Source organism: Idiotropiscis lumnitzeri, chromosome 2 (genome assembly GCF_059441095.1).
Source record: "Idiotropiscis lumnitzeri isolate Australia: NSW breed Sydney's pygmy pipehorse chromosome 2, RoL_Ilum_1.0, whole genome shotgun sequence".
Taxonomy (NCBI): domain Eukaryota; kingdom Metazoa; phylum Chordata; class Actinopteri; order Syngnathiformes; family Syngnathidae; genus Idiotropiscis; species Idiotropiscis lumnitzeri.
The window spans coordinates 4,621,778-4,644,306 of NC_142392.1; the positions used below are offsets into that span (position 1 = coordinate 4,621,778).

Here is a 22,529-nt window from a genome sequence, read left to right on the forward strand (position 1 = left end):
AAACGATGACTTCCTTTCAGCTTTTTAATTCACCGGCTTTCTTCGACATTACATTATCAGCGATACGCTTCAGGGCGTTCTTAACTAAGCAAAAGACTTCTCATGCTTAAACGATACAGTTAAAATGGGTCAATCTGACCCACGACAGAACGGGGGGGTCCTTTGAGGTCGGTACATTCTTCAGAGTGTCTGTCATTTTGGCGTTATTGCTCATACTGATGACATCACCGAGGCTGGCTTGGATGGCGTCCTGCGAGGTGCGCTCGCCTGCGCGGACGGAACGATCGGTTTTCGGGCGCCTAACGCATCTTGTAGTCGTGAGAGATGGCGGCTTCGCATAGCTGGCCTTTAAAGTCCAGCTCCAGGGTGAACTCTAGGTCGCGCTGCAGTCAAAGAAAGAGGAAAGCAATCAGTGGCTTTAAAAAATAAAAAAATAAAATATTTGTTGTCTTTAAAATGCTCCCCCTGTATCACTTCTATGGGTCAAAATGACCCATTTTAAAGTTTAAAATAAATTAAAAAGTGGTAAGCAGCTAAATGATCACCTATACATGTATTGATTGTTTTGGCCACTTTTAGATAACGGGTCAAATTGACCCAAGAACATAATATCTGTCCCTGAGAAATTAATATGACACCATAATAACAATAATAATAAAAACAATTGCAACTGCAATTTTCAATGGGTCACTCTGACCCGCTGCATGATCTGTGCTCCCCTTTTAGCCTCTTGTGTCACTTCTGAGTCAATATAATTAATGTTCTTATTATATTGCGGGTCAAATTGACCCATTTTGAATACTGAGTAACAAATGTAGCGGCTCAATAAACAATCATAAATATTGATTGTAATGGTGAGAAATTCAGTGAATAAGGAGATAATAAACAATGGGTCATATTGACCCAGGGGCATTTTTTTATTATTATTAGAATTAATACTAATAATAATAATTTAAAACAAATATAGGTACATAAGTACAGTTTCAAACGGGTCAATCTGACCCGTTAAAGTGTCTTCTGAATGAAGGTACCTTTGTCGTTCTTACCACATTCTTCTCGTTGGGCCTGACGGCGATGCTGCCGAATATTTCCTCGCCTTTCTTCACCGTCAGGTAGTCCTCCAAGTAGAAGACGGTCTGCTTCCAGTGCGTGCTCGCCGCGTCCGGCGCTGCGGAGGAGGGAACGGGAAAATTGACGCAGGTGAAGGGAATGCCTTCAGACAGGCAGTCAAGACGGCATCACTCCAGATGCCGCGGTCATTCTCAGCCTCGGGACCCGCTGGCAGCATAAACCAAACATAGAACCTCCTCTACACGGCATTATGCAATATAAGATTACATAATACCGTGGGTTTCCTGCACGCCATGTTGCCGAAAAACGCAGTGGCAAATCCACAATATTAGATATGTAAATATATACGGAATAGAACATTAGGTACACCTGCTGATGAGATGAGCAACGAATGTTAAAAATTGACCCAAACAGATACATATGTGTCTATAGAAATATTTGGGCTGCAGTTAACGATTATTTTATGAATCGATTAATCTCTCATTTATTTTGTCAATGGAATTGGTTTTAATGTCCATCTTTTTATTAAAAATTAGGGTATTATTAATATTGTTGTTATACTAGAAAATTTGAAAACAAACTATTCATTGTTCAGTTACTAGTTTGGTCTGTAAAATTTGGCCAGAAAAGTTAAAAAAAAAAAAAAAAAAAGATTTGAGAAATTAAATTAAAAAATTATTTGATTTTATTAAAAATGTACTATTAGTTACTATGCAGTTTTGTATAAAATCCTAAAACTTTCAATTAAAAAAAAATGTTAATAAAAATGTGATATTTCAATTACATTTTTCTCTTGTTTTTTACAGAAATTGTATCAAATGTTCACTTTTAAAAATCTAAATTGGAAAAAATATTTTGAAAATGTTTCAGTTCCAGTGTGCAAAAAAAACTAAAAAAAACCAAAAAAAACCCACATGAACTGGCTCCAAAATCTTTCATTTTTATCGCGCCGTTATTTACTCCTTTTGGCATTTTTGTCACGATTTCAAGGTGCAGGTGTACCTAATGAAATGTCCGGCCGGCCTCACCGGTGGAGAAGCCCGTCTTCTTGTGACACTTGCTGAACTCGATGCTGAAGTAGGTGACCAGCGCGTGCACGTAGTCGTTGCGCTGCACCTGCAGGCAGAACGCCGACGTGAAGCTCAGGTCGTCCGGCTTCACCGTGTAGATGTCCACTTCCTGGAAGCGTGTGTGTGTGTGTGTCGGCAGTGGAGGAGCAACACAAACAAGTAAGCTTTTCTCCCATTTATTTGCAGCATGTGAAGTTCACACATTACACCCCCCCACCCCCACACACACACACGTATGTGTTTATCTCCCATGATTATTATTCACTGTGTGTGTGTGAGCCCACGTGTTGAATCACTCCGAACGAGCCAGCGCTCAAACTACGCATGCTGTGTGTGTGGGCGCGCTGGTTGGCGGCGGATGCGCCGCGTGAATCACGTCACGCGGAGACCACTCGGCCATCGCGCTCATCCCCGCCGTGAAAAATGTCCTCTGGTGGGCCACTTCATTAGGTACCCCTAGATGCACCAAATGCCAAAATGCGCAACTGACCTTGAGCAGACAGGCGTTGGTGACCACCTGCTTGGGGTCCACCACGTCCACCAGAGGCTCCTTGATGGCCACGTTGCGAATGCAGCTCATGTCGAAGCCGTACACGTTTTCCCACCCTGCGCGCGCGGCGTATCGTAAGTCACAATGGCGTGTTGGAAAGCGAACATAAATGGACTCACAGTGGATCTTGAAGTCCTTGTACTGCCTGTCTTCGATGGCCATCACGTAGAGGGACGCTCGGTCGGGGAACATCAGGCCTCCTGGTTTCTGCGAGGGGGGGGGGGGAAGCGTCAGCGCGTTCCAAAGTTCATAGGTCGCCGGGCAAGCCCCGCCCCCCGTTCCTCCAGCGTACCGTACCAGCCACTTGTCCCTGGCGAAGATGACGGTGTTGAGCATGGACTCGTAGAAGAGGCAGTAGCCCATCCACTCGGAGATGATGATGTCCACCTTGTCCACGGGAAGCTCCACCTCCTCCACCTTGCCCTGGAAGATGGTGATCACTACACACACACACACACACACACACACACACCCACACGCGCGAGACAAAATGGTGACTTCACTTCGTTTGTTTCCAGGTCACAATCGAGGCCTGTTGGGACCTTGATGACCTTCAGGATAAATCGTAAGTGTCACAAAAAATGACATCAAGGTGTCAGTTCGTCGAATTTCGAAAGTTTGTGGGTGGTCCGTTTTTTCGTGAACAAGATTCAATACTGCAGCGTGACTTCTACACTTTATTTCGGGAGCCCTCAAAAAAATAATAATAATGAAAATAATAATAAATATTAATAAATTTGATTTGGAGTGTGTTTTTTGCAATTTTTAAAAAAAATATTTATTACATTTGTTAAAATTAAGTTCAGGTGTTAATTTTTTGGCAAAATTTTCATAAAGGTTATAATATATTTTATTGAAATGTAGTGCGTTTAATTTGTTGAATTCATTTGCATAAAATCATTTACGTCTTTTGCTTTTATCAACTCCATTTTTCCTCTCATTTAAATTTTCAAGTTAATTTCGTGTCATTCCATTCAATTTATCGCCGCGTGCTTACCGTTGTGCAGGTGATTAGACTTGATGATCTTCTCGGAATATTCCGATATGCTGGAACATTCGATCTACGGGCAGTAAAAGAGCAGTTCTCACGTTAAGTGCACCCGTACGACGACACGACTTTTTTTCCTCCTCCTCACCCCGTAGACGTGTTTGGCGCCGGCGTTGGCGGCGAACATGGACAGGATCCCCGTGCCGCTCCCGACATCCAGCACCACCTTGTCCTTGAACACGTGCTTGTTGTGATACATGGCGTTGCGGTAGGTGAGTGTGCGCACTTCGTCCTTCAGCATTTCCTGACAGGAAGCGCAAACGTCTTAAGCACAATGAGGAACACATGCGGGAGAATTCGGGCCAAAAGTGCCGACGTCTTGAAATAGACAGGAGCATATCGCAACCCCCTCCCCCAACCCCCCCCGGGAGCCACCCGATATCCGACTTCCCTTTTTTCTGCTGCTCTCTTTTGTGCGAGAGCAAAGGCCCAATTATCTACTAAATTTGGAATCTCCTGGGTGTGAAATGTCCCCAGATTTCTCCACTCATGCACCTTTTTACATCCAAAGTCATTCTTTAAATAGTTTGCTCAAAGAGGTTAAGATAAGATAAGATAAGATAAGATAAGATAAGATGTCCTTTATTAGTCCCACAATGGGGAAATTTGAGGTGTTACAGCAGCAAAGATATAGATCACACAGAGTCGGCGGCGTAATGTAGCCGTGCTTCTTGGAATGAACACATTGACGACGGTTGCTAATGGAAAATGATGTCTTCTCTGCCAAAGTCATTTTAATGTGTTCATGTAGAGAGAACCAATCTTGGCTGGAATTGGACCTGAGCACCTCATCATAAAGCGACTACAGTTGTGCAAAATTGCCAGGAATGAAAACACATCGCAGTTATTTTTAACTCCTCTAAAGTGTCCCTTCATTATAACTCGCATGCAGTGCACTTTCCGTACCTCATGGATGCCAAAGTGGGCGTAGGAGTCAAAGTAGTAGTCCCGTGACGTCATCTCCTCGGGGCTCATGAATTTGGCGCCCTTGCCTCGAGCGGGATAGGCGGCCTGCGGGGTGGCCGCGTGGGGTAGGCGTTGGCGCTGGTGGTGGGCGGCAAGCACTGGTTTGGCCGCGCAGGGCAGCTGGGCTGACTGGGAGAAGTGGGAGGTGACGGCCTGGTGCCGCTGGAGAAGAAAAGTATATATATACATATATATATATATACATATAATTTTTTTTTAATAAATTCTATACTTATAGTGTTCCTAATATTTAGTCCACCCTCATTCAAATGAATGGCACGTGCAAAATATTAGGCACCCCTCTCCTCTCGTACCGCCTTGCCCTGGCCTAGGGTACAGAAGCACTTTAATTGTTTCAATCACTATCAGATATGAATGATTACATTAGTTGGTGTGCCTGATAAAAAGAGCAGTGTGATTTAGCACCAAGGACAGCGACTTTCTCGCGGCTTTCTCCCATTACGACGCAACACTTTCACCTTATCGAGAAGCGGAGAACGTTCCTTTGATTGTCGTTTATACAAATGAGGACTTTTATAGCGTTACGGTAACGTATCGTGGACGTGAGAGCACGCGTGGATCTCGTGCAGGACCCCCCCTCCACTTACCTCGCAGCCGTCCGCCTCCGCCATCTTCCGCCGTAGCAGCAAACAACGCGACGAGTGGCCGAGTCCCATGAGAGCCGGCGAGACTTGCGCACGAGATTTGATTGTCCCCCACCGGCCACTCGGTTGAATTTGCGTGGGAATGGCACGCACTTCCTGATAATAACACTTGAAAAATTAAAAACAAAAAAAGTTGTAGGAAGGGTGCGTTAATCCATGTTGTCACTCAGTGCGCGTGCACGCCTGCCGCAGGTCCCGGGTTCGAGCCCTTCCACCTTGTGCACGCGTGCATTTTCTCCTTCACACGTGTATTCGCGTGCGTGGCGGTGGAGTGGAGGCTCCCGCGAAGTTTGCACATGCATTAACTGTCTCTCTCTCTCACTCAATCGCTTTGTCTCTCGACCGCTCTCTCTGTAGCCGAGGGGCGTTCAAATCCGCGGGAAAAATGCTTATTCCACATCTAGCGGCCACCTCATTAGGTACACTTGCCGTACAAATCTATGGATATATAAGATAAACTTAGATCAATTATATTAAAATTAGTCAAATAAATTATAACTGTAAAATGCTACTCATTTAAGTTTTTTAAAACAATAGCCACAATTACATTTCAATTATAATTAAATAATTTAAATTAAATATTTTGGGGGATTTATTGTCTTCCTATTTAATTAATGACCCATTTTTCCTCTCATTTCTTTTTTTTGTATTTATTTTGAAATTGGAAAAATGCAATTGAATTTTGACTAACCATACTACATAACTAAATAAAAATAATAATATAAATACATAGTAAATTACAGAAATGCTTCCTTAGGTTACACTTACTATTAAATAGATTTACATGTACTTTAAAAAGAAAGGAAATGCTACTAAATTATTACACTGCAACAAAACTAAATATAGCTATATATACATTATGGTACAGTGAGAGGTCTTGTAAGAAACATGGTTAATGCTTATTAAGATGAATGCATGTAATATGCACTGCAATTTAATGCACATTTGAATGTTTATGTAAAAATAAAATGTTGGTGTTTAGCAAGTATAAATGTATGACAATTAATGTCTACATCAGTCATAATAACTCAAATGAGGCAGGTGGTCCTCACGTCTCAAAAAAAAGCTACCAAAACAAAGCCATAATTCACAATTGATGTCCCTGAGCAATTGTTCATCACTTTCCTCTTTGCTACTCATTCATTACATTAACTTTTCCCCTTTTTCGCCCACCCAGATGTCTCTTAGGCAAGACAGGCTCGCGTCCAAACAAGCAGATGTCAAAACTTGGCCACCGTATTGTGAATTTTAATGATTTTTTTTTTTGTTTCTCCTTCTATTTTTTTCCTACCAGTAGGCCTCAAGGCATGACAGCAGAATGAGCAAACAAACGAGCTGGCATCTCTTTTTCCCTGCTAAGTATGCAAATATGAAGAAAATAAGCAGATAGCAGAGTCTGGAAAATCACTGCTTTGCAGAGCTCAAACTTGGAGCCTTTTCTTCTCTTTAATCTCTCTTTATTGCTGCATTCTTGCTGGTGAAATGCTAAAGGCTGTATCTGTGGTTTCCTTGGAACCGAGGCTGTGTTGTTCAGAGGAATTCGGTCTGTCAAGCAGCTTTGTTTCTTTCTCTCACCCCCTGTTGACCCTTCCCACAAGTTCATAATGCGAGACTTTCACTGACTGTCGGAAATGAGAAGACTTCTTGTGAAGATTAGGGTATTTTAACCCCCAAATCATATATACTGAAACTTTTTACAAATAATTATGCATTTGTCAACATTCATCGTGTGTTATCTAACTCAACTGAGCTTGGTTGAAACGCACTGTATTGGCGTTGAGTTTTTAAAAAAACGAGGTGCACCAAAGGCATCGCGAGCGTCCATCGGACAGCCTGTCATCAACAAGCCCGACTCGGCTTGATAACTGCGGTGGTTTCCTTTGGTCACATTTGAGCTTTAAAATCTACTTCAAGGGGACATTTTCCCATCTTTACGTTCATCTGGTGAGTTTGTTGTCACCTACACCTCAAAACGTCGTTTTGTCGAGCTTCTTTTTCCCCCGTTCAACTTTTTGTGCTGCGCATCAGTGACGCAGGTGATCTGGATGTTGTCGTTTGGGAGCTCTGCTAACGGAAACAGCGGAGGTGGTGGAAAAACGTACATATGTGTTCAATATCAACAAGTAAAATGTGTTTTTATGTACGTTTAGGGTCTATTGACACACGTAGCGGCGTTTAAAGTCACTGACTTGTTGATATCTTGCGCGGAAAACGGTGACCTACGCCTACGTAATATTTTACGTTAAAATACTATTTGACGTCAAGGTATACTGTATTCCCGCTTTACGCCTATTTACCATCTTACGTCATTTACGCCTACGTAAGATACCATTTTACGCGTTGGATATTTGTTAATTTAATAGCGTTGACAAAATAATAATTTTTTTGTAGTTTTTCTGAGTCCAATGCGTTGTTTACATCAACGTGTTGTTTTACGTCAATTTACTAGTTCACTTGCGTTGCCAATACACGAGTTTACGTAGTTTTCGTTGCTTACGTCATTGATACAATACAATACAATACAATTTTATTTATTTAGCGCATTTCACAACAGCTGGAGCTGTAACAATGCACGTATGCACACATATGGTGTAATATGAATTAGCAGTAAATTAGAATACAAATTAAAACACATTTACAGTAGATACCAGAAGAACAGCAACAGTCAATTTAAATGAAGAGTTTTACGTTGATTACATTTATGTCCCACATAAGACAGTTGCAGTACAATTAGATTGTATATCAGCATAGAAGGATGCCGGGCAGATGAATTAAAGTACTTCCCAAACGATAAGAAGGGTGTTTATTTACAGAGCTGAAAGCTCTTTGCACCAGTTAGTGATTCAGTTTTTATGATCTGCTAATTGCTCTGAATAAATAATTGAATGTGTGTGGTTTGCGGATTTGCTGCAAATAAGATGGCTGTATTTTTTTTTTCAAAATGCAGGAAATTAACTGTTGATTCTATTCTATATGTCTTGTGTTTTTTCAGCAGCACTAAACTGGAGGAAAGAGAGGACGATGTCGTCCGCTTACAAAGATGGCGAGGAAGACTGGCTGACCGTGTGTCTCAAGTACCTGCTGTTTGTCTTCAACTCGCTCTTTTGGGTAAGTCACAAGTGTTACATTTTCCCACAAAAATGCACCACTAATGATGCTCATATTTTAAAAAAATTTTTAGTGCTCCCATCAAAGTGCTGGGAGAGCCGTGTGGGAGTTTATGGACTTGGCGCGTTATGACTCATAAATTGCTTTAAGAGCTTGACAGGTTCTGGCAACTACAACACTTGGGGTCACTTTAAAACATTTTTTCAAGTTTAATGCACGTTGGTCTTTTTCGCTCAAAAACTTGAGGAAACTGCCGGAATTTCCTCAAGAGGAACACATGTGGAACCTCCCTTTTATTGTTCAGCAGGAAGTGTATATTATTCCCCGGCCTTGTGTGACATGTGTACTACTGCTCTTCAAGGTGGGAGGTGCCGCCGTCCTGGGCGTGGGCGTGTGGACGCTGGTGGAGAAAAGCGAGTTCCTGAGCCTTCTGGCATCCAGCACCTTCGCCGTCGCCGCCTACATCCTCATCCTGGCCGGCGGGTTGGTGGTGGTCACGGGCTTCCTGGGCTGCTGCGCCGTCATCCGCGAGCAGAGGAGCTGCCTCTCCACAGTCAGTATGGAGAGTTTTTTTTTTTTTTTTTTTTTTAAGTCACAGAAACGGGAATGGTTGTCAATTAGTTGGTTATGCTGGGTTGTAATTGTCATTTTAGAGCAACTCTAGTGCAGCAAATATTTAATAAATTAGATTTTATTAATTACTTGTATTTTTTTTTCAATTTTATTGCATTCCACTATTAAATTAAGCCTTTGAGTATAATGTTCATTAAAAAAAAAAAGCAAAATAAAATAAAAAATAAATCACTGGCAGCACTTTTTTTTTTTTACTTAAACTAATTAAGTGCCCATTTTCACACAGGTGACTCAGCATAAAAATTAGAAGTTTCTTTAAAGTGAAAGTCAGTGCCAAATTATGAATCTCCAGTTTATTAGGCGTCCACCGTACTGCCTGAGCCAGTCTAGTCATTCTGTGCCATTAAATCCTATTTTCTTGACTCTCGCGGCGCATTAAAAGCATCACGCGAGCAACTGAGCCTGTCATGTCTGCAACGGGAGGCGCTTTCTCCTCGCGAAAGTGACAAATGGCTGTGACAAGGCCCTTGCTGTCCTCATTATTTTACGCAGGCGGGCAGGAGGGAACCTTGGCTATGGCGGGACTATTTATAGGCTCGTATCTCGCTGCCATGGATGGATGGATGTGATTTTTGCATTGAGTATGTTTCAGGTTTTTACAGCCTTGTGCGTTTACTCACATCGTGCTATTTAAAGGACACTTTTTGACACGTTGTATGTGCAGAACGGATGGAGGCAAAGTGTGTGTGTGTGTGTGTGTGTGTGTGTGTGTGGGCGAGAAGCATAAAGTGACTGTATTGTGTGTTACCAGAAGATACACAGCAGGCTTTGCAAGTCGACATTTTCCATGACATCCACGCTGTATGAATCCAAAACTCCCTACTTCCCCGCAGTGGTTTATTTCACTCCGTTTTTCTAGCATCTCCTTGTTTCCTGCGATACGCGTGATGCCGCCCACGCTCTTATTTGAACGTGTGCGAGTAAGAAAAAGCAGTGGGCGGTTTGTTCACTTTGCAGCTTACATAACGTCGCCCGGGATTTTCAAGTCTTTACTCAATGCAATTAGAGTCATTAGCGTTTGTTTGCGTTGAGAGCCTCCCAGCTCGGGTCATTAGTTTAGTTTTGAAAATAATGCTTTGTTTGCGCCGGAGTGATGATTTGTATTTCTCAAGCTAATCACGACGCATAATGGAGATCCCCGGGGGAGGAAATCGCATTCCAGTCCCGCCTGTCAAAACGTCTTTCCCCGGATGCCTCGTACCGCGCCGCGTCACGGCCGAGAGACCGATGCCACTCGTCTGACAGCCGCCGGAAGTTTTTAATGGACTAACTTTGTCAAGTCGCTTTCCTTCCGGGAACTCAACATTTGCATTTGTCTCTCACAGTATTTCTTCTGCTTGCTGTTGATCTTCCTCATTGAATTGGTGGCTGGAGTTTTGGCTTACGTCTATTACCAGAGGGTAACTTGCCCGTACCACAAAAAAACAAAAAAAAAAAAAAAATACAAGACAAGCTTTGCAAAGGAATAATTTGAGGCATTCTGATGTTTGTTTGCAGCTGAGTGAGGAGCTGAAGCAGCATCTCAAGCAGACCATGACTGACAACTACGCCCAACCGGGGAAGGAGGCCATCACATTAGCGGTGGACAAATTACAACAGGATGTACGTTTAGCGCCGAAGGCAGAAAAAAAGACTGCAAGAGCCACTTTGACACTTTTCACCTTTTAATTTATTGACCGCCATTTTCGTCTTTTCCAGTTCAAGTGTTGCGGCAGCGACAGCTACCAAGACTGGACGACCAGCGTGTACATTGCGTCCAAGCGCGCCGACGGCCTTCTAGTGCCCGACAGCTGCTGCAAGTCGGTCACGCCGGACTGCGGCGTCCGCGACCACCCGTCCAACATCTACAAGGTGGAGGTGAGCAGGTGCCCCCCGAATCGTGTCTCACATCCTTCAACGGCCGTCACGCTTAAAGGTTCGTCACTGTCCGCAGGGGGGCTGCATCACCAAGCTGGAGCAGTTTCTGGCCGACCACCTGTTGGTCATCGGGGCCGTCGGCATTGGGGTGGCGTGTCTGCAGGTATGTGGAGGAAAACATTTGGGATAGTCGGTTCATTTAAAAAAAAATAAAATGAATAAAATTAAAAAATAATAAATCATTTTAATAAAAAAGAAAATTAAAAAAAATCAACTGTAATCTAAAATTAATTAAATTTATAGTAAATTAATTTGGATTGTCCATTATTGTTAATTGATTTGTCCTATGATTTATTCCAACCCGCACTCGAACGCCAATGTACATTTTTTATTGATGCTGTATGAAATGTGACGAAGGTAAGTGCTGTGTCGTATCATTAATTTATTGTGAACAAAATGTGTCTTGTCACATGTTATTCCGCCAAAAATGTTATGAGGTTGAATATATACACGTCAATGTCTTTTCTGCCTTCAAAAATTTGTCCGCGTCCGTCCTAATATTGATTCCCATTTAACACATAAATCGAAATTTTAACCTCCTTGTTTGAAGCTTTCCTAACACATTTCGTAGTTTGTTTTGTTTGTGTAACACACTCACCCACGTGTGTGTGTGTGTGCGTGTGTGTGTGTGTGTGTTTGTGCGTAGCTGGCCGGGGCTATCTTGACCGCCTACTTTATCTATCTTCTCTATAAAGAAGAGGAAGAGGACTTGGCTACATTGTGATTGTCGTTAGCGCCGCACTTTTTCGCTCCCCGTGTTCTTTTGCAGGTGTGAGCACATTGTGGATCACTTTTGCATGCGTGTGTGTGTGTGTGTGTGTACGCATGTGCGAGTCCCTGCATGGATTGGAGAAAAGAAAAAGTCGAATTGAAAGGCGAATATTGCAGCACGTGAGCAAACCACAGCATTTGTAGAGACAAGCTAGCTAGGTGCGATGAGGAGGAGATGATTTATTGCAAAATAATTTGAGCACCTTTTATAGTTATTTTTGCCCTACATATAAATCTGTATCCAATAAGTAACTCTCGTTTTCCAAAAAGTGCAAACAATTGAGCGTTTTTAGAGTTAATACATTAGTTTCAACTTTTTCCGTTAATTATGCTGATGTGGGGACTGACCAATAGTCTTGAATTGTGATTGTGACCCAAAAAATGTAAAATTGACCATATTTGGGCATCCACCCGACAGTGACGATTTGAAGCCACATCAAGAAATAACAGGACGCTTTTTACAGACATGACAACGTTAACTGCCAGTTTGACTGCTGTTGCTAACCAAAACAGCAGCACAGACTCTGATCTGATCGTTTGAATGGCTTGTGTTTTCCTTGCATGGACGGCGTCATGCTTTGTGGCTTTGTCACGACCGAAGACTGCTTGCCAAGTCTGCTCTGCTTCTTCTTGGCTCTCGTGCAAATCATTCTTTGGTGGATTTTTCTCTTCGCATACTCATCTCTCATCATCTGGAGCAAAATTCCATCCGCATCCGCTTCAGTGGCCGCTTGAGCGCAATCATTGACGCTATCGTTTCCTTAGAACCGGGGGCTACGCGTTTGACCCGACGCTTCCTGTTTTCAGATCTGTGGGATGGTGCTCACCTGCTGCTTGTACTGGAGGATCAAGATGGAGCCTTACTGACTGTCTCCTCCCCCCTTTTTTTTTTTCTGTCTCGTCCCCTTTTGTGTGTGCTGAAGCCTCTCGGAGGACGTCTTGCCTCTCCGCTTTATTACGAGACAGACTAAAGTGGCTGCGGTCAACGCTTCCGTGGCGATATGATTTGTTGTCTGCTCGCAAATTATGAATGTGTCTGAAATATACCAAAAAGTGGAACAGACACTGCGCTTGTTGTTTGATGTTGTGCCTGATAACCGAACCAAAGTGTTACGGGAAGACACCAGAGTAGCCTTAATAGGTCCACTTTTGTCTTGAAAAGTAGCTGAAACATTTTTGAAGTGTGAAATGAAGTGTCTCGTGAGTCTTTACTGGCATTTTTTTTCCTAAAGGAGAACTTCAAGTGTTTAAACGAAACAGGACTGGTGCTAATGATCGATATCCACGTGCACATGCTCCCGATTGTCTCTGTACTATTCCACAAACATTAAAAACAAAGTGAACATCACCCGCAAACCAAATCCAGTTGAAATGTCTTGTCTGAGCCACCAGAGGGAGACAAAGCTCGCCATTGAGCGCTTTCTGTTCTTTGCCTGGTCTTTCGCTTTGCTTGGCTTGAGACGTTCGATGCACAATGAGCATTTCTGTCAAGGATGAGCTCCTTTTAGTGAAGTCAGAACTTTTTCCTCCGTTTTATTGTCATGTAATTATATTCCGAGCTCACAGCTTCCCTGTAATTTGTCCAAACTTTGCCGCGGTGCTTCGTTCAAACCGCGTTGAGTCCGCCAGAAAACTCTGATGTGGTTCTTGGGGTCTTGGTGAAATGAAACGCTGCATGTATTACCTCGCCGCCTTGCTTATGAATTGCTCGCGTCCTATTGTTAGCGCTTCATTGTTACCATATGACTTTCATTCCCCTCCCTTAGCGCCGGAGTTCCTCCGGCATTGCCTGGGAATGCGCCATTACTGTCAAGCATTGGCAGGACAGAAATTGCTCCAAACATTTTTTTGTCGCGGGTTGTCGTGAAGTTGTCCAAGAATTGTTCAATTTCTTTTTAGTTTAAGAGCATTTGTTGACAGTGTTGCCTTGTAAACGTTCTGACTCACTCCGACGATTGTGTACACCTGCGTCCAATAACCCGCCGCCTTCCGCGTTGGGCGCTCGTGGGAACACTTTTCGGGCGCGCACATCTGCGCGCGGGGGTCCAAGGTTTGTTTGGCCACAGTTGATTAGCCGTGCATGAAGCCACGCAACGTGATGTAAACACTTCACGGGGATTTTGAAGTGAGTAACCCGTTACTGTTATTTGTCATGTGTCAGCAAGACGGAGAGAACAAAAGTTAATGTCCTGAAGGGAGTTTTTCCTTTTTCCCTGCAGCATCGGGCCTATTACAGATGATTGACGTTACTTTTGTGTATACAAATAATTGTCTCTGGAGTGCCTGCCTATCCCTCAAGTTTTGAATTAAACAACCAAATAATTTTTTAGCAGAGTGCCTATTTCCAGAAATGTGTCTGCTAGCAAGCTGTTCTAAATTATAACGGACATTGATGAATAGTGCGGATTATTAAAATTAATTGCAAACTGTGCTGCTTAATATGTAAATCCCCTCAAAACTAAAGATAAGTTAGATTTCTAATTATCCTTAAAAGTTAAATATAACAGTTTGGACATTTAATTGAGTGATTCTTTCACTTACCACTAGAGGGAGCTTGCATAACTTTTGCTGTGCTTTGAGGATTACCGTGCTTCATTAATTGATGCTTGGGAAAAAAAATCAAATCGATGCTTTTATTTTTTCCGTCGGCATAGAAGCGACTCACATACTTAGTGTTGGCCCCGCAGTAGAGGGTGTGAGGTAAGTAGTCGGATATAATTCTTGATTCGTGATGAACGCACCCGACAGCACCTGGGAACTGTTTAAATCGCGAGTCAAAATGCATAATTGAAATTGAAATTCTACCAGTGCCCTAAGAGGCCCGTCCTTCTAAAAGCACTCATTACGCTCAGAAAAAAAGTTGGAATTTCTTCAGTGTCTTAACGGGAAAAAAAAAAACTTCCTCATTAACGGCGCACTCGAGCTCAGAAGTGTCAAAAGTGAGAGTCGCCTGAGAGCCGCTCATCTTGGCTTCTCACCAAACCCGCCTCCATGTGACCGGTTTTTACGGTCTGTCATGAACCCCCCCACCCCACTCCGCCCCCGCCAAAGTGCGCACATAATGTATAGCATTCAAGATGAAACGGGGCCGACGGGTAACGGCCGAGTTCCCACGGACTCGAGGATGTTGCGGTTTGGGAGGTAGGCCGCAAACAAAACATCGGAAAGTGTTTCAAGACGACGACTAGGGCACTGATTGATACCCAACAGATGGCGGACGGGGGTTTGGTGCGCCGTGCCGGTAACGTGCTGGTACCGGCGAGCCTGAAACACGATGATGAATGCGTCATCAAGCTTCATCCACAGTCGGATCAGCTTTTATCCAACCGTATTTCCACCTACGTGATGGATGTTGCGTTTGCCTTTCATCTGGCGACCGAGACGCGGCATGTCAATGTTCCGCGTGTAATTTACGCGGATATGCTTTTACACACTGGATTCATTCGTTAAAACGGCTAAAAAAAAAAAAAACTTGAAGTGGACTTCACGGAGTGAAATCAAAAGGAGTCCAGGGGCAAGATAGCACAAAGGGAAATAGTTCTGCGCCCCACCTGAGAATGATAGCAGTGGAAAATGACCTTGCATTGAACTTGAAGGAGGTATTACCATGGTGAAGGAAACAAAAAGGGGCGGGGCTTGGATCACAGCCTTGAAAAAGGCAAGTAAACACTCGACTTGGAGTTGTTTTCCCTGCATGCTAACCAATAGCAAATAGACGGAAACCACTTAGGAAAAAAAGCTGTGGAGTTTGAGGAGATTGGGTTACTTTTACCCAACGTTGGGTTAATTATTAGATGACGAGCTGGTTGCCATTTTGAACGTGCTTTTTTTTTTTTGGTTGTGTCCTGAAGTTGAACTAAAGTTAAAAATGGAAATATAAACCGTTATTTTTAGTTCTTACCTCTTATTGGATCAACATCTTGACCCAATATGCTCGTTCAAATCCTCAACTCAATTCGCTGGGTATAAATAACCCAGCATTTGCTCTGTCTTTTCCGGACCCAACACTGGGTTAGCACACTCACCTAATTTTGGTTACTGATAAACATTCTTACTAAATGCTGATTGACACTTTAAAAAAAAAAAACGGACTTTCCCTTCGGTGTCAACATCTGTCATTGTTCAAGATTCCAACATTCCTTCCCTCAAGTGAAGGCTTTGAACATCCCGGTGGCGGCGGCGTGTAAAACAAGCCCGTGGTCGTCGTCATGCGGCGACTTTGCCGCATGCGCTATGATGTGTTTATAGAAAGGGAATATTTCTAATCGACACTTTTACAGCACCTCCAGGGTGTTATCAAAGCATATCTGCGAATTTATGAAGCTTTAATGCAGCTTTGTCTTTAATATAAACATCGTATTATGTATCGCGGGGGGGCAGTGCGAGCACGCACGCACGCAGCGGACTTTCCGGCGCGGGTGCGTGGCAGGCAGTAAGGTGCGCAGCTGTGGGGGCTTTTTCACGCTCCTTACATCTGGAGCTCCTTTTCCACACTGGCGATCACTCAAAGTGTGTACGGACAATTCGGGATTCATCCAGTAAACACGAGTTCTAATGTCTCAGTTGACTGCTGCGCGCCATATGTGCCTCGCAGTCGCCAGGTCAGATTCCGGGCGATGAAAGTGCGGATTGTAAAAGCCTGTTGGACTTGCGTTTAAACGTTGTGAAATGTACTCTCATGCGAAGCGAAAAGAAAATAACAAGACGCAACACGGCTGGTGATGACTGGAAAGGATCCGTGTCGGTCACACGATAGTTGGAGAATGTCCCTCGCCTGCTTGGCATTACTTGTGGCGTCGTCTTTGCATGGCGAGCTGCGAATGTCAATGCTTGTTGACGTCTCTTTTTTGGCTTGCCACCGAGTACCGTCAGAGGACATCTTGAGAAATCTGGCTCCATCGCTGTTGAAATGTCAGATTTGACATAGTTGTTGTATTTATGTCAGAAAAGTTCCAGGACTTGCATTGAAGCTATTTCCACTAAAATGAAAAATTTTCCCCCCTTCAGCATGGGTCAGACGAGCTCATCTGAAAAGACATCCTGCAGCGTTTGCTTTGACCATAGTGTGAGGCAGGACGATTTACACTTGCTATCTATGTCCTGAGCATCTGACACTTCCTGACTAAAGAAAAACATTCCCATATTGGAGAAACCTCTCCACTCCCTTGAACTGGCTTTTTTCCCCCTCTGTCCTAAGATGCTAAAAAAAAAAAATGCACCAAAAGTACACTGAAATGAAATGAGTTCCAGTGTCCATTGTGACTTAATTGTAAAAATGACTGCAATCTGACTCCTCCAAAAAGCTTCCTCGCTCCAAATCTGAGTCACCCTTAGTTTGTCTTCAGCCTCCAAACTCCGGCATGCTCATATTTGTATCCCTAATTCTGCCGCATTATCCAACCAAAATGAAAGCCAGACTTTCTCCCTGTTGGAGGAAGCTAAGACGTGCATTCTTCCACGAACCACTAGATGGCCTCGGTTGTCCAAATGTTTCTCTTGGCGTCTGATGAGAAGTCTCTTCTCAGCTGGTCATTGATTGTGTGCGGCGCTCGTCAACATTTTCAGGCAGCTTCCCCGCAAATAAGCGCGCGTTTGTTTCCGCCGCGTAAAGGTGTTTCCTCGTATTGTGACAGTATTTGGCGCTCCATTGTTGTTTCGCCGACCAGCGTCGTCTTGCGACTTGCGCCCGAAGCAGAAGCGAGGGGGCAAGTTCATTCGATGAAGCACTAAAACAATCACCATGGAGACCGCGGAGGATTCCTAGCATGTGTGTGTGTGTGTGTGTGAGTGTGTGTGCGTCTCGCTCATGCGCGCCTCCATTTGGCGAGCGTGATGGTCCACGTCGCTGGCCAACTGCTGGTATGCGACGACAGAGGGAGAAACAGGCGGAGGTGTGAAGCGTAGACACGCAATCGGATGATTGATGGCGGCCTTGCATCAGAATGAACATTTGTGTGATTCACAAACGGCCGCGCAAATTCTATCAGTCTCATTATGCAACCCACGGCGCAAAAAGCTTTTAATTCAAAGCACATGGCCGCCTGCGTCACTGCTAATTGTTACTCCCTTGCTATCTCAGAGCTATTTTTTTCCCCTTCTCTTTACCTGCTTGCTGGTAGAGGCGAGGGAGAGAAGAAAGAGCAATGAGATAAGAATGAGACCATATGCAAGATTTTATTAGCGAGGGGAGTCAGCAGGAGGAGGAGGAAGTGAGCCATGAATGGATTTTAGATGAGCAGGTCACTCGCGTTCTTTTCCCTCCAAGAAGTTGAGAGCATCCCAGGTGAGCATAGTAGAGTAGTTCGAGCGTCTCATAATTCTCTGGGTCTCCGGTTATTATATAAACATATATAAGATCGTAAAATAATGCTTTACTTGATGGAAACGGTCATGCTGCTTAGCTTAATGCTAACAAACAATGCAAAACCCCATAGACAGGCTAACAAATAGCATTTATTGTCAGAACCCGTGAACATCAACATCAGACGATATGCTACTTCCACGTGTATATTCTTTATCCTCTGCAAGGAATATTACTGCAAGGTCAAGGTAGTAGTGAAACTCTTCTTTGTTCGTGGCTCTATGACAGCAAATGAATCAAAATTCCAAAAACATGGTTAAAAAAAATGAACAATGTTTTTCTTTCTAAATTAAGTCCATTTCATCGTGAAGTTTATCTCGCTAGAGGTTTGCACAGTAACCGGAACAGGAACAGGAACACATTTTTTCTCCAGCTCTCCGTAATGAATGTCATGACATTACCCAATAAAATGTCACACTTCATGTTTCAATTTCCAAAACAATGATCGGACTCGTCACTTGTCACTCATCCTGCTTGCGAAGACCTGCGCCTGCCCTACCCCCTTTGTCACATGTCAATCATCCCCGGCGAGCGGTCGCCGCCCCGCTGGGTGTCCCGCCAGGCCACGTCAAACGCCCGCCCGCAGCTGTTCACGGCCATTTTAGACGGAAAAACTGAGTCATGAAATTGATCGGCTTTTCTAAAGTCCCACTGAACTTTGTCACACTCTTTCGACAACGTTCAACTCCATTGTGGCCTCGTCGGAACCCAAACGGAGCGCAGCGTCTGATATGGCGTTTTCATCTAATTTGCCCTCCCATTGTGTGTTTCCTCCCATTGTTCTTCCCAAAGTCACTCATCGATTTATCTCGGGGACATTTTTCTGCTTTCTTGCATATTCTTTGTGTTCCTCCTCCTCTTCCTCGCTTCTTCTGTTCTATCAATTGCCTCAGAGTTGCTTTATCAGCATTGTTTTAATTAATTTCTGCACTGTCACCTTCTCATACTTGGACGCGAACACAATGTTAGGAAAAATGAGGTGAAAACACAATTAGAGCAGCCAAATTTTTCAAGCCCACACATTCCTTAAAACATGCCGATCGAGTTGGCGCGCTCCGATGACAAAACAAAGCCCATTTCTGAGTCAATAATGACATCGAATAGAATCTGAAAAATGCAACAATGCACTCGCCGCTGTGAATTGAACTGAAAACATTGCATAAAAAGATACTTTATTGATCCCACAAGCTCGCCGCACAAACCTACATTGATTTCATTTGCATTGTTGTAGCCAAAGTGCATCGGAAAATATTACACAGAGCATCACTGCGCATTAAATCTTGTAGAAGTCTCTGTCAAGTGGAAATAAATATATTTTCAATTTGATACACCACAGAGAAGGGGTGTTGCAAAATTTAAATGGTCACAACAATTGCAAAGTGTAAAAGAAGGCTTCAAAATGGTGCAAAATCAAGCCGTTCTCTTTGCTCTCAAATCCTATTGACTATATCACATTGACCACGAAAACCAGATCCTAATCCTGTCTCGCATCATTCCACGGTGGCTCAAATGGATCCCGCCAGGTGTTATCCCCGCTGCGACAACGAGGCACTCTAAAGTAGCCATGTCGGCAGACTATCCAAAGGGAAGGCACGTTAGCACTTAAAAGTGGCGAGTTATGTACCATGAAATCTCCAAATTTACTTTTCAGCGTCTTTAGTTTTGTTCTGGCTCTACCAAGTGGCGAAGCCAGTCAACTACACATGATCAAAAGATGTGGTCGATTTGTTAAAAAAATAAGCCATCGAGCCCAAAGTGAGCGCGTTCCAAATAAAGCGGTGACGTCGTGTGTGTTCACATAAAAATCTTTGCAGTGGACTATAAATCCAAGATAAATATTCCGCATATCAATACGTCGCTTGGCCTCTCGCTCTCTCGCTGTCTCTCTTGTCGTTGTTCTCTTTGTGCACACTGACAGGGCTCTTCCTCCCATTAATAGCGATGGCAGGCTGAGCCACACTCAATAAAGCTGCGGATATTTTTCCCACTGGAGACCCCCGCTGTTGCTGACGCTCTCATCGCAAAAAAAAAAAATGTATAGACATCCCTCTTCACTTCAATTTTTTTTTCCCTCTTCTTTCTGGCCATCCGTACTTGTGTTTCGTCTGCCAAGCTTCTCCTCGTTCTCCCCGGGAGCGTTTCGACAAGACGGGTTTGTTTTGGAGAGCCGCAGCTTTACAGATTCATGCCCAGACGCTCCGGGGTGACATTTATGAGGCGCGGACTGAAGTAAAACGTTTTCACATTTGTGGTTTTTCGACAAGAATGTGCCAATTATATGAAGTCTACCTCGGAGTTATTCTTTTTCATCAATGGGGGGGGGGGGGGCACTGGGGGAGGGGGGGCAAACCCACAGTCAGTTGCCTGTTCAACCCACTTCATTAACTTGGGTGTTAATGAATGCACATTGGAATGTCGGTTATCAATACCGAAGCCAAATGAGAATAGATCCGAGCAGACCGTTATTCTCCTAGGCCCATCGGTCTTTGCGGCGAGCCTGCCGATCAATTGCGGCGGAGGCGGAGGCGGCGCGGCCAAGCCTCCGTCCTTTTTCGTTAACTCATCACCGCAAGCTCCACTGCCACCGCTTTCGCCGAAGAGGCCCAATGAAGGCGTTCCTCAATAGTGGTGTTGTTATTGCCTGAATCGAACCGTGACGAGACTGCATATGCTGATAAGATTTAGCTCAAACCCCGAAACACTCGGCATGTTTGTCATAATCTAAAAGACGCGAGCAACATGTTGGGAAGTGCATTAGCGGCGTGTTCCTGTGGAGTCCATCAACACCTGGAACAAATATTCCTTCTTAGTCTTTGATCATGTCGGAGATAAATAGTTGGGGGATTATTCCTTTTGAAAACATCAAATCTGTTATGCATGCTACGCCTGCGACGAAACGGTATCGGAATTGAAAATTGTGACACGATTGATACATGAACCTGTTGCCTTTAACCACGACATGTCCTTCACATCTCCCGTGGTTTGTGCCTCCAATCCAGAATAATTAAAAACAATAAAATGACGTAAACCTAAATTGAAGATTAATTTCTGTGACAAGCCTCCTCCATGTGTTTTTTTCCAGTTATTTCCACGTATTAATACGGCAAGTCACGTTTCTTGTGTATTCACCTGGCTCGGCCGTCTTACGTAGTCATCACTGCTATGTCAATGAAATCCCCTGCAAACAGCTCCATTGTGAGCGCAAACCCTTTGGGACGTGGATAATTAGATTGACAATGTCAATTATTGCTCAGCAAACACATTCGGGGCTTGTATTTGAAGCTAATTGTTTCTACCAGCCAAAAAGCATGTCGGAAATCTGGTTCATTGCGGTTTTGCTGGAGACGTACAGTATATACCGTATACCAGTCTGGCCCGAGGACCACAACTTCTGTGGTGATCTTATTTGTCTTGCGTCTGGAAATCAAGTCCATATCACGTTACTCAATTGAGAAGGAAAGGGGAGCAATAAAATCTTGCCTCTGGGCCATTCCTAGAAAATGATGCGTGCCCAATATGTATTTGATATCATGCTCACGTGTAAATTCTGGAAATCCAACTCTGTTGCTATGTTATTAACGCAACAATGAGGACGAAAGGGGATATTGGTTTTGATCAAAGACTAGTGCTCACAAGACTTTGGAGTGTTGAGTTTGCGTCCGTCGACTATAGCCGGCGAGGTAGTTCTCCATCACGGCCGACAGGTGCGACTGTATCGTACAGCGTGTAGGCTAATGGCACCGCCGGGACGCCGTGCCGTGCGCGGTATCAATCAGCCGCGTTCGACACCCTGGCTTAAATGGCCTTTCTCACTCACTCAACACAAAGCAGATGTCACGCTCTGATCCGGCAGCGCGCGTTTATAAATAATGGCAAGCGCATGCTAATGATGTTACTCTGTCAGTCGGGGAAAACAAATCCCCCATTATGGCTGCAAATGGCTGCAAGGTGCAAGACGCTTTCAGTTCCTCTTAGCCAAAATTTAACTCCTGAGACTTTAAACTGTAGCTGTGTCACAATTCAAGTACTTTTGTTATCTGTTTGGAATGTCTCTCTCGAATGACTCCCGTTATTTCTTGAGCACTCTTTTCATTCTTATTTGCTGAATCGACACGGAACATCGATCAGGGTGTCGGAGAACAAGAAGTGAGCGCTATGCTTAAGGTAGCATTGTCCATCTTGTTCCCAAAGATGCTGAGACAGAGAGGATACGCACTGATCTGTGCCTGATAGGTCTCGTCACAAAGGTGGCAGTTGTCGATAATAGTTTGGCCAAGTTTCAAGGTGTCCGGTGCAATCATGTTTTAGCATTTGGATCCTTCTGCTCCAATGTTACAGTTTATCCGATCAGCTTTTTGTCCCTTTGTAT

At 43.8% G+C, this 22,529-nt stretch overlaps 2 protein-coding genes across 7 annotated transcripts; one reads left to right on the forward strand and one right to left on the reverse strand.

Annotated features, from left to right (window-relative positions):
• Positions 1–10: 10 nt before the first annotated feature.
• On the reverse strand, positions 11–5,671 carry prmt8b (protein arginine methyltransferase 8b). 4 transcript variants are annotated; one of them, XM_088288496.1, is made up of 10 exons: positions 5,314–5,670; positions 4,646–4,867; positions 3,828–3,983; positions 3,689–3,752; positions 2,989–3,131; positions 2,811–2,898; positions 2,632–2,747; positions 2,100–2,187; positions 1,047–1,168; positions 11–383 (listed from the first exon to the last, which is right to left on the reverse strand). In XM_088288496.1, the coding sequence occupies exons 1-10, from the start codon at positions 5,380–5,382 to the stop codon at positions 300–302; spliced, it is 1,152 nt and encodes a 383-aa protein (XP_088144622.1). In that variant the 5' UTR covers positions 5,383–5,670; the 3' UTR covers positions 11–299. The 4 variants fall into 4 exon arrangements, with proteins under 4 accessions (XP_088144622.1, XP_088144621.1, XP_088144618.1 ...); XM_088288495.1 differs by having other exon boundaries at positions 2,100–2,250; positions 5,314–5,668; XM_088288492.1 differs by having other exon boundaries at positions 2,100–2,250; positions 2,811–3,131; positions 5,314–5,671.
• Positions 5,672–7,167: 1,496 nt separating this feature from the next.
• tspan11 (tetraspanin 11) lies at positions 7,168–13,147 on the forward strand. Of its 3 annotated transcripts, none has more exons than XM_088282838.1 (9): positions 7,168–7,314; positions 8,363–8,478; positions 8,840–9,031; positions 10,437–10,511; positions 10,609–10,713; positions 10,810–10,968; positions 11,045–11,131; positions 11,675–11,797; positions 12,607–13,147. In XM_088282838.1, the coding sequence occupies exons 2-8, from the start codon at positions 8,392–8,394 to the stop codon at positions 11,750–11,752; spliced, it is 783 nt and encodes a 260-aa protein (XP_088138964.1). In that variant the 5' UTR covers positions 7,168–7,314; positions 8,363–8,391; the 3' UTR covers positions 11,753–11,797; positions 12,607–13,147. The 3 variants fall into 3 exon arrangements, with proteins under 3 accessions (XP_088138964.1, XP_088138982.1, XP_088138973.1); XM_088282847.1 differs by having other exon boundaries at positions 7,181–7,314; positions 8,366–8,478; XM_088282856.1 differs by lacking the exon at positions 11,675–11,797.
• Positions 13,148–22,529: the final 9,382 nt, after the last annotated feature.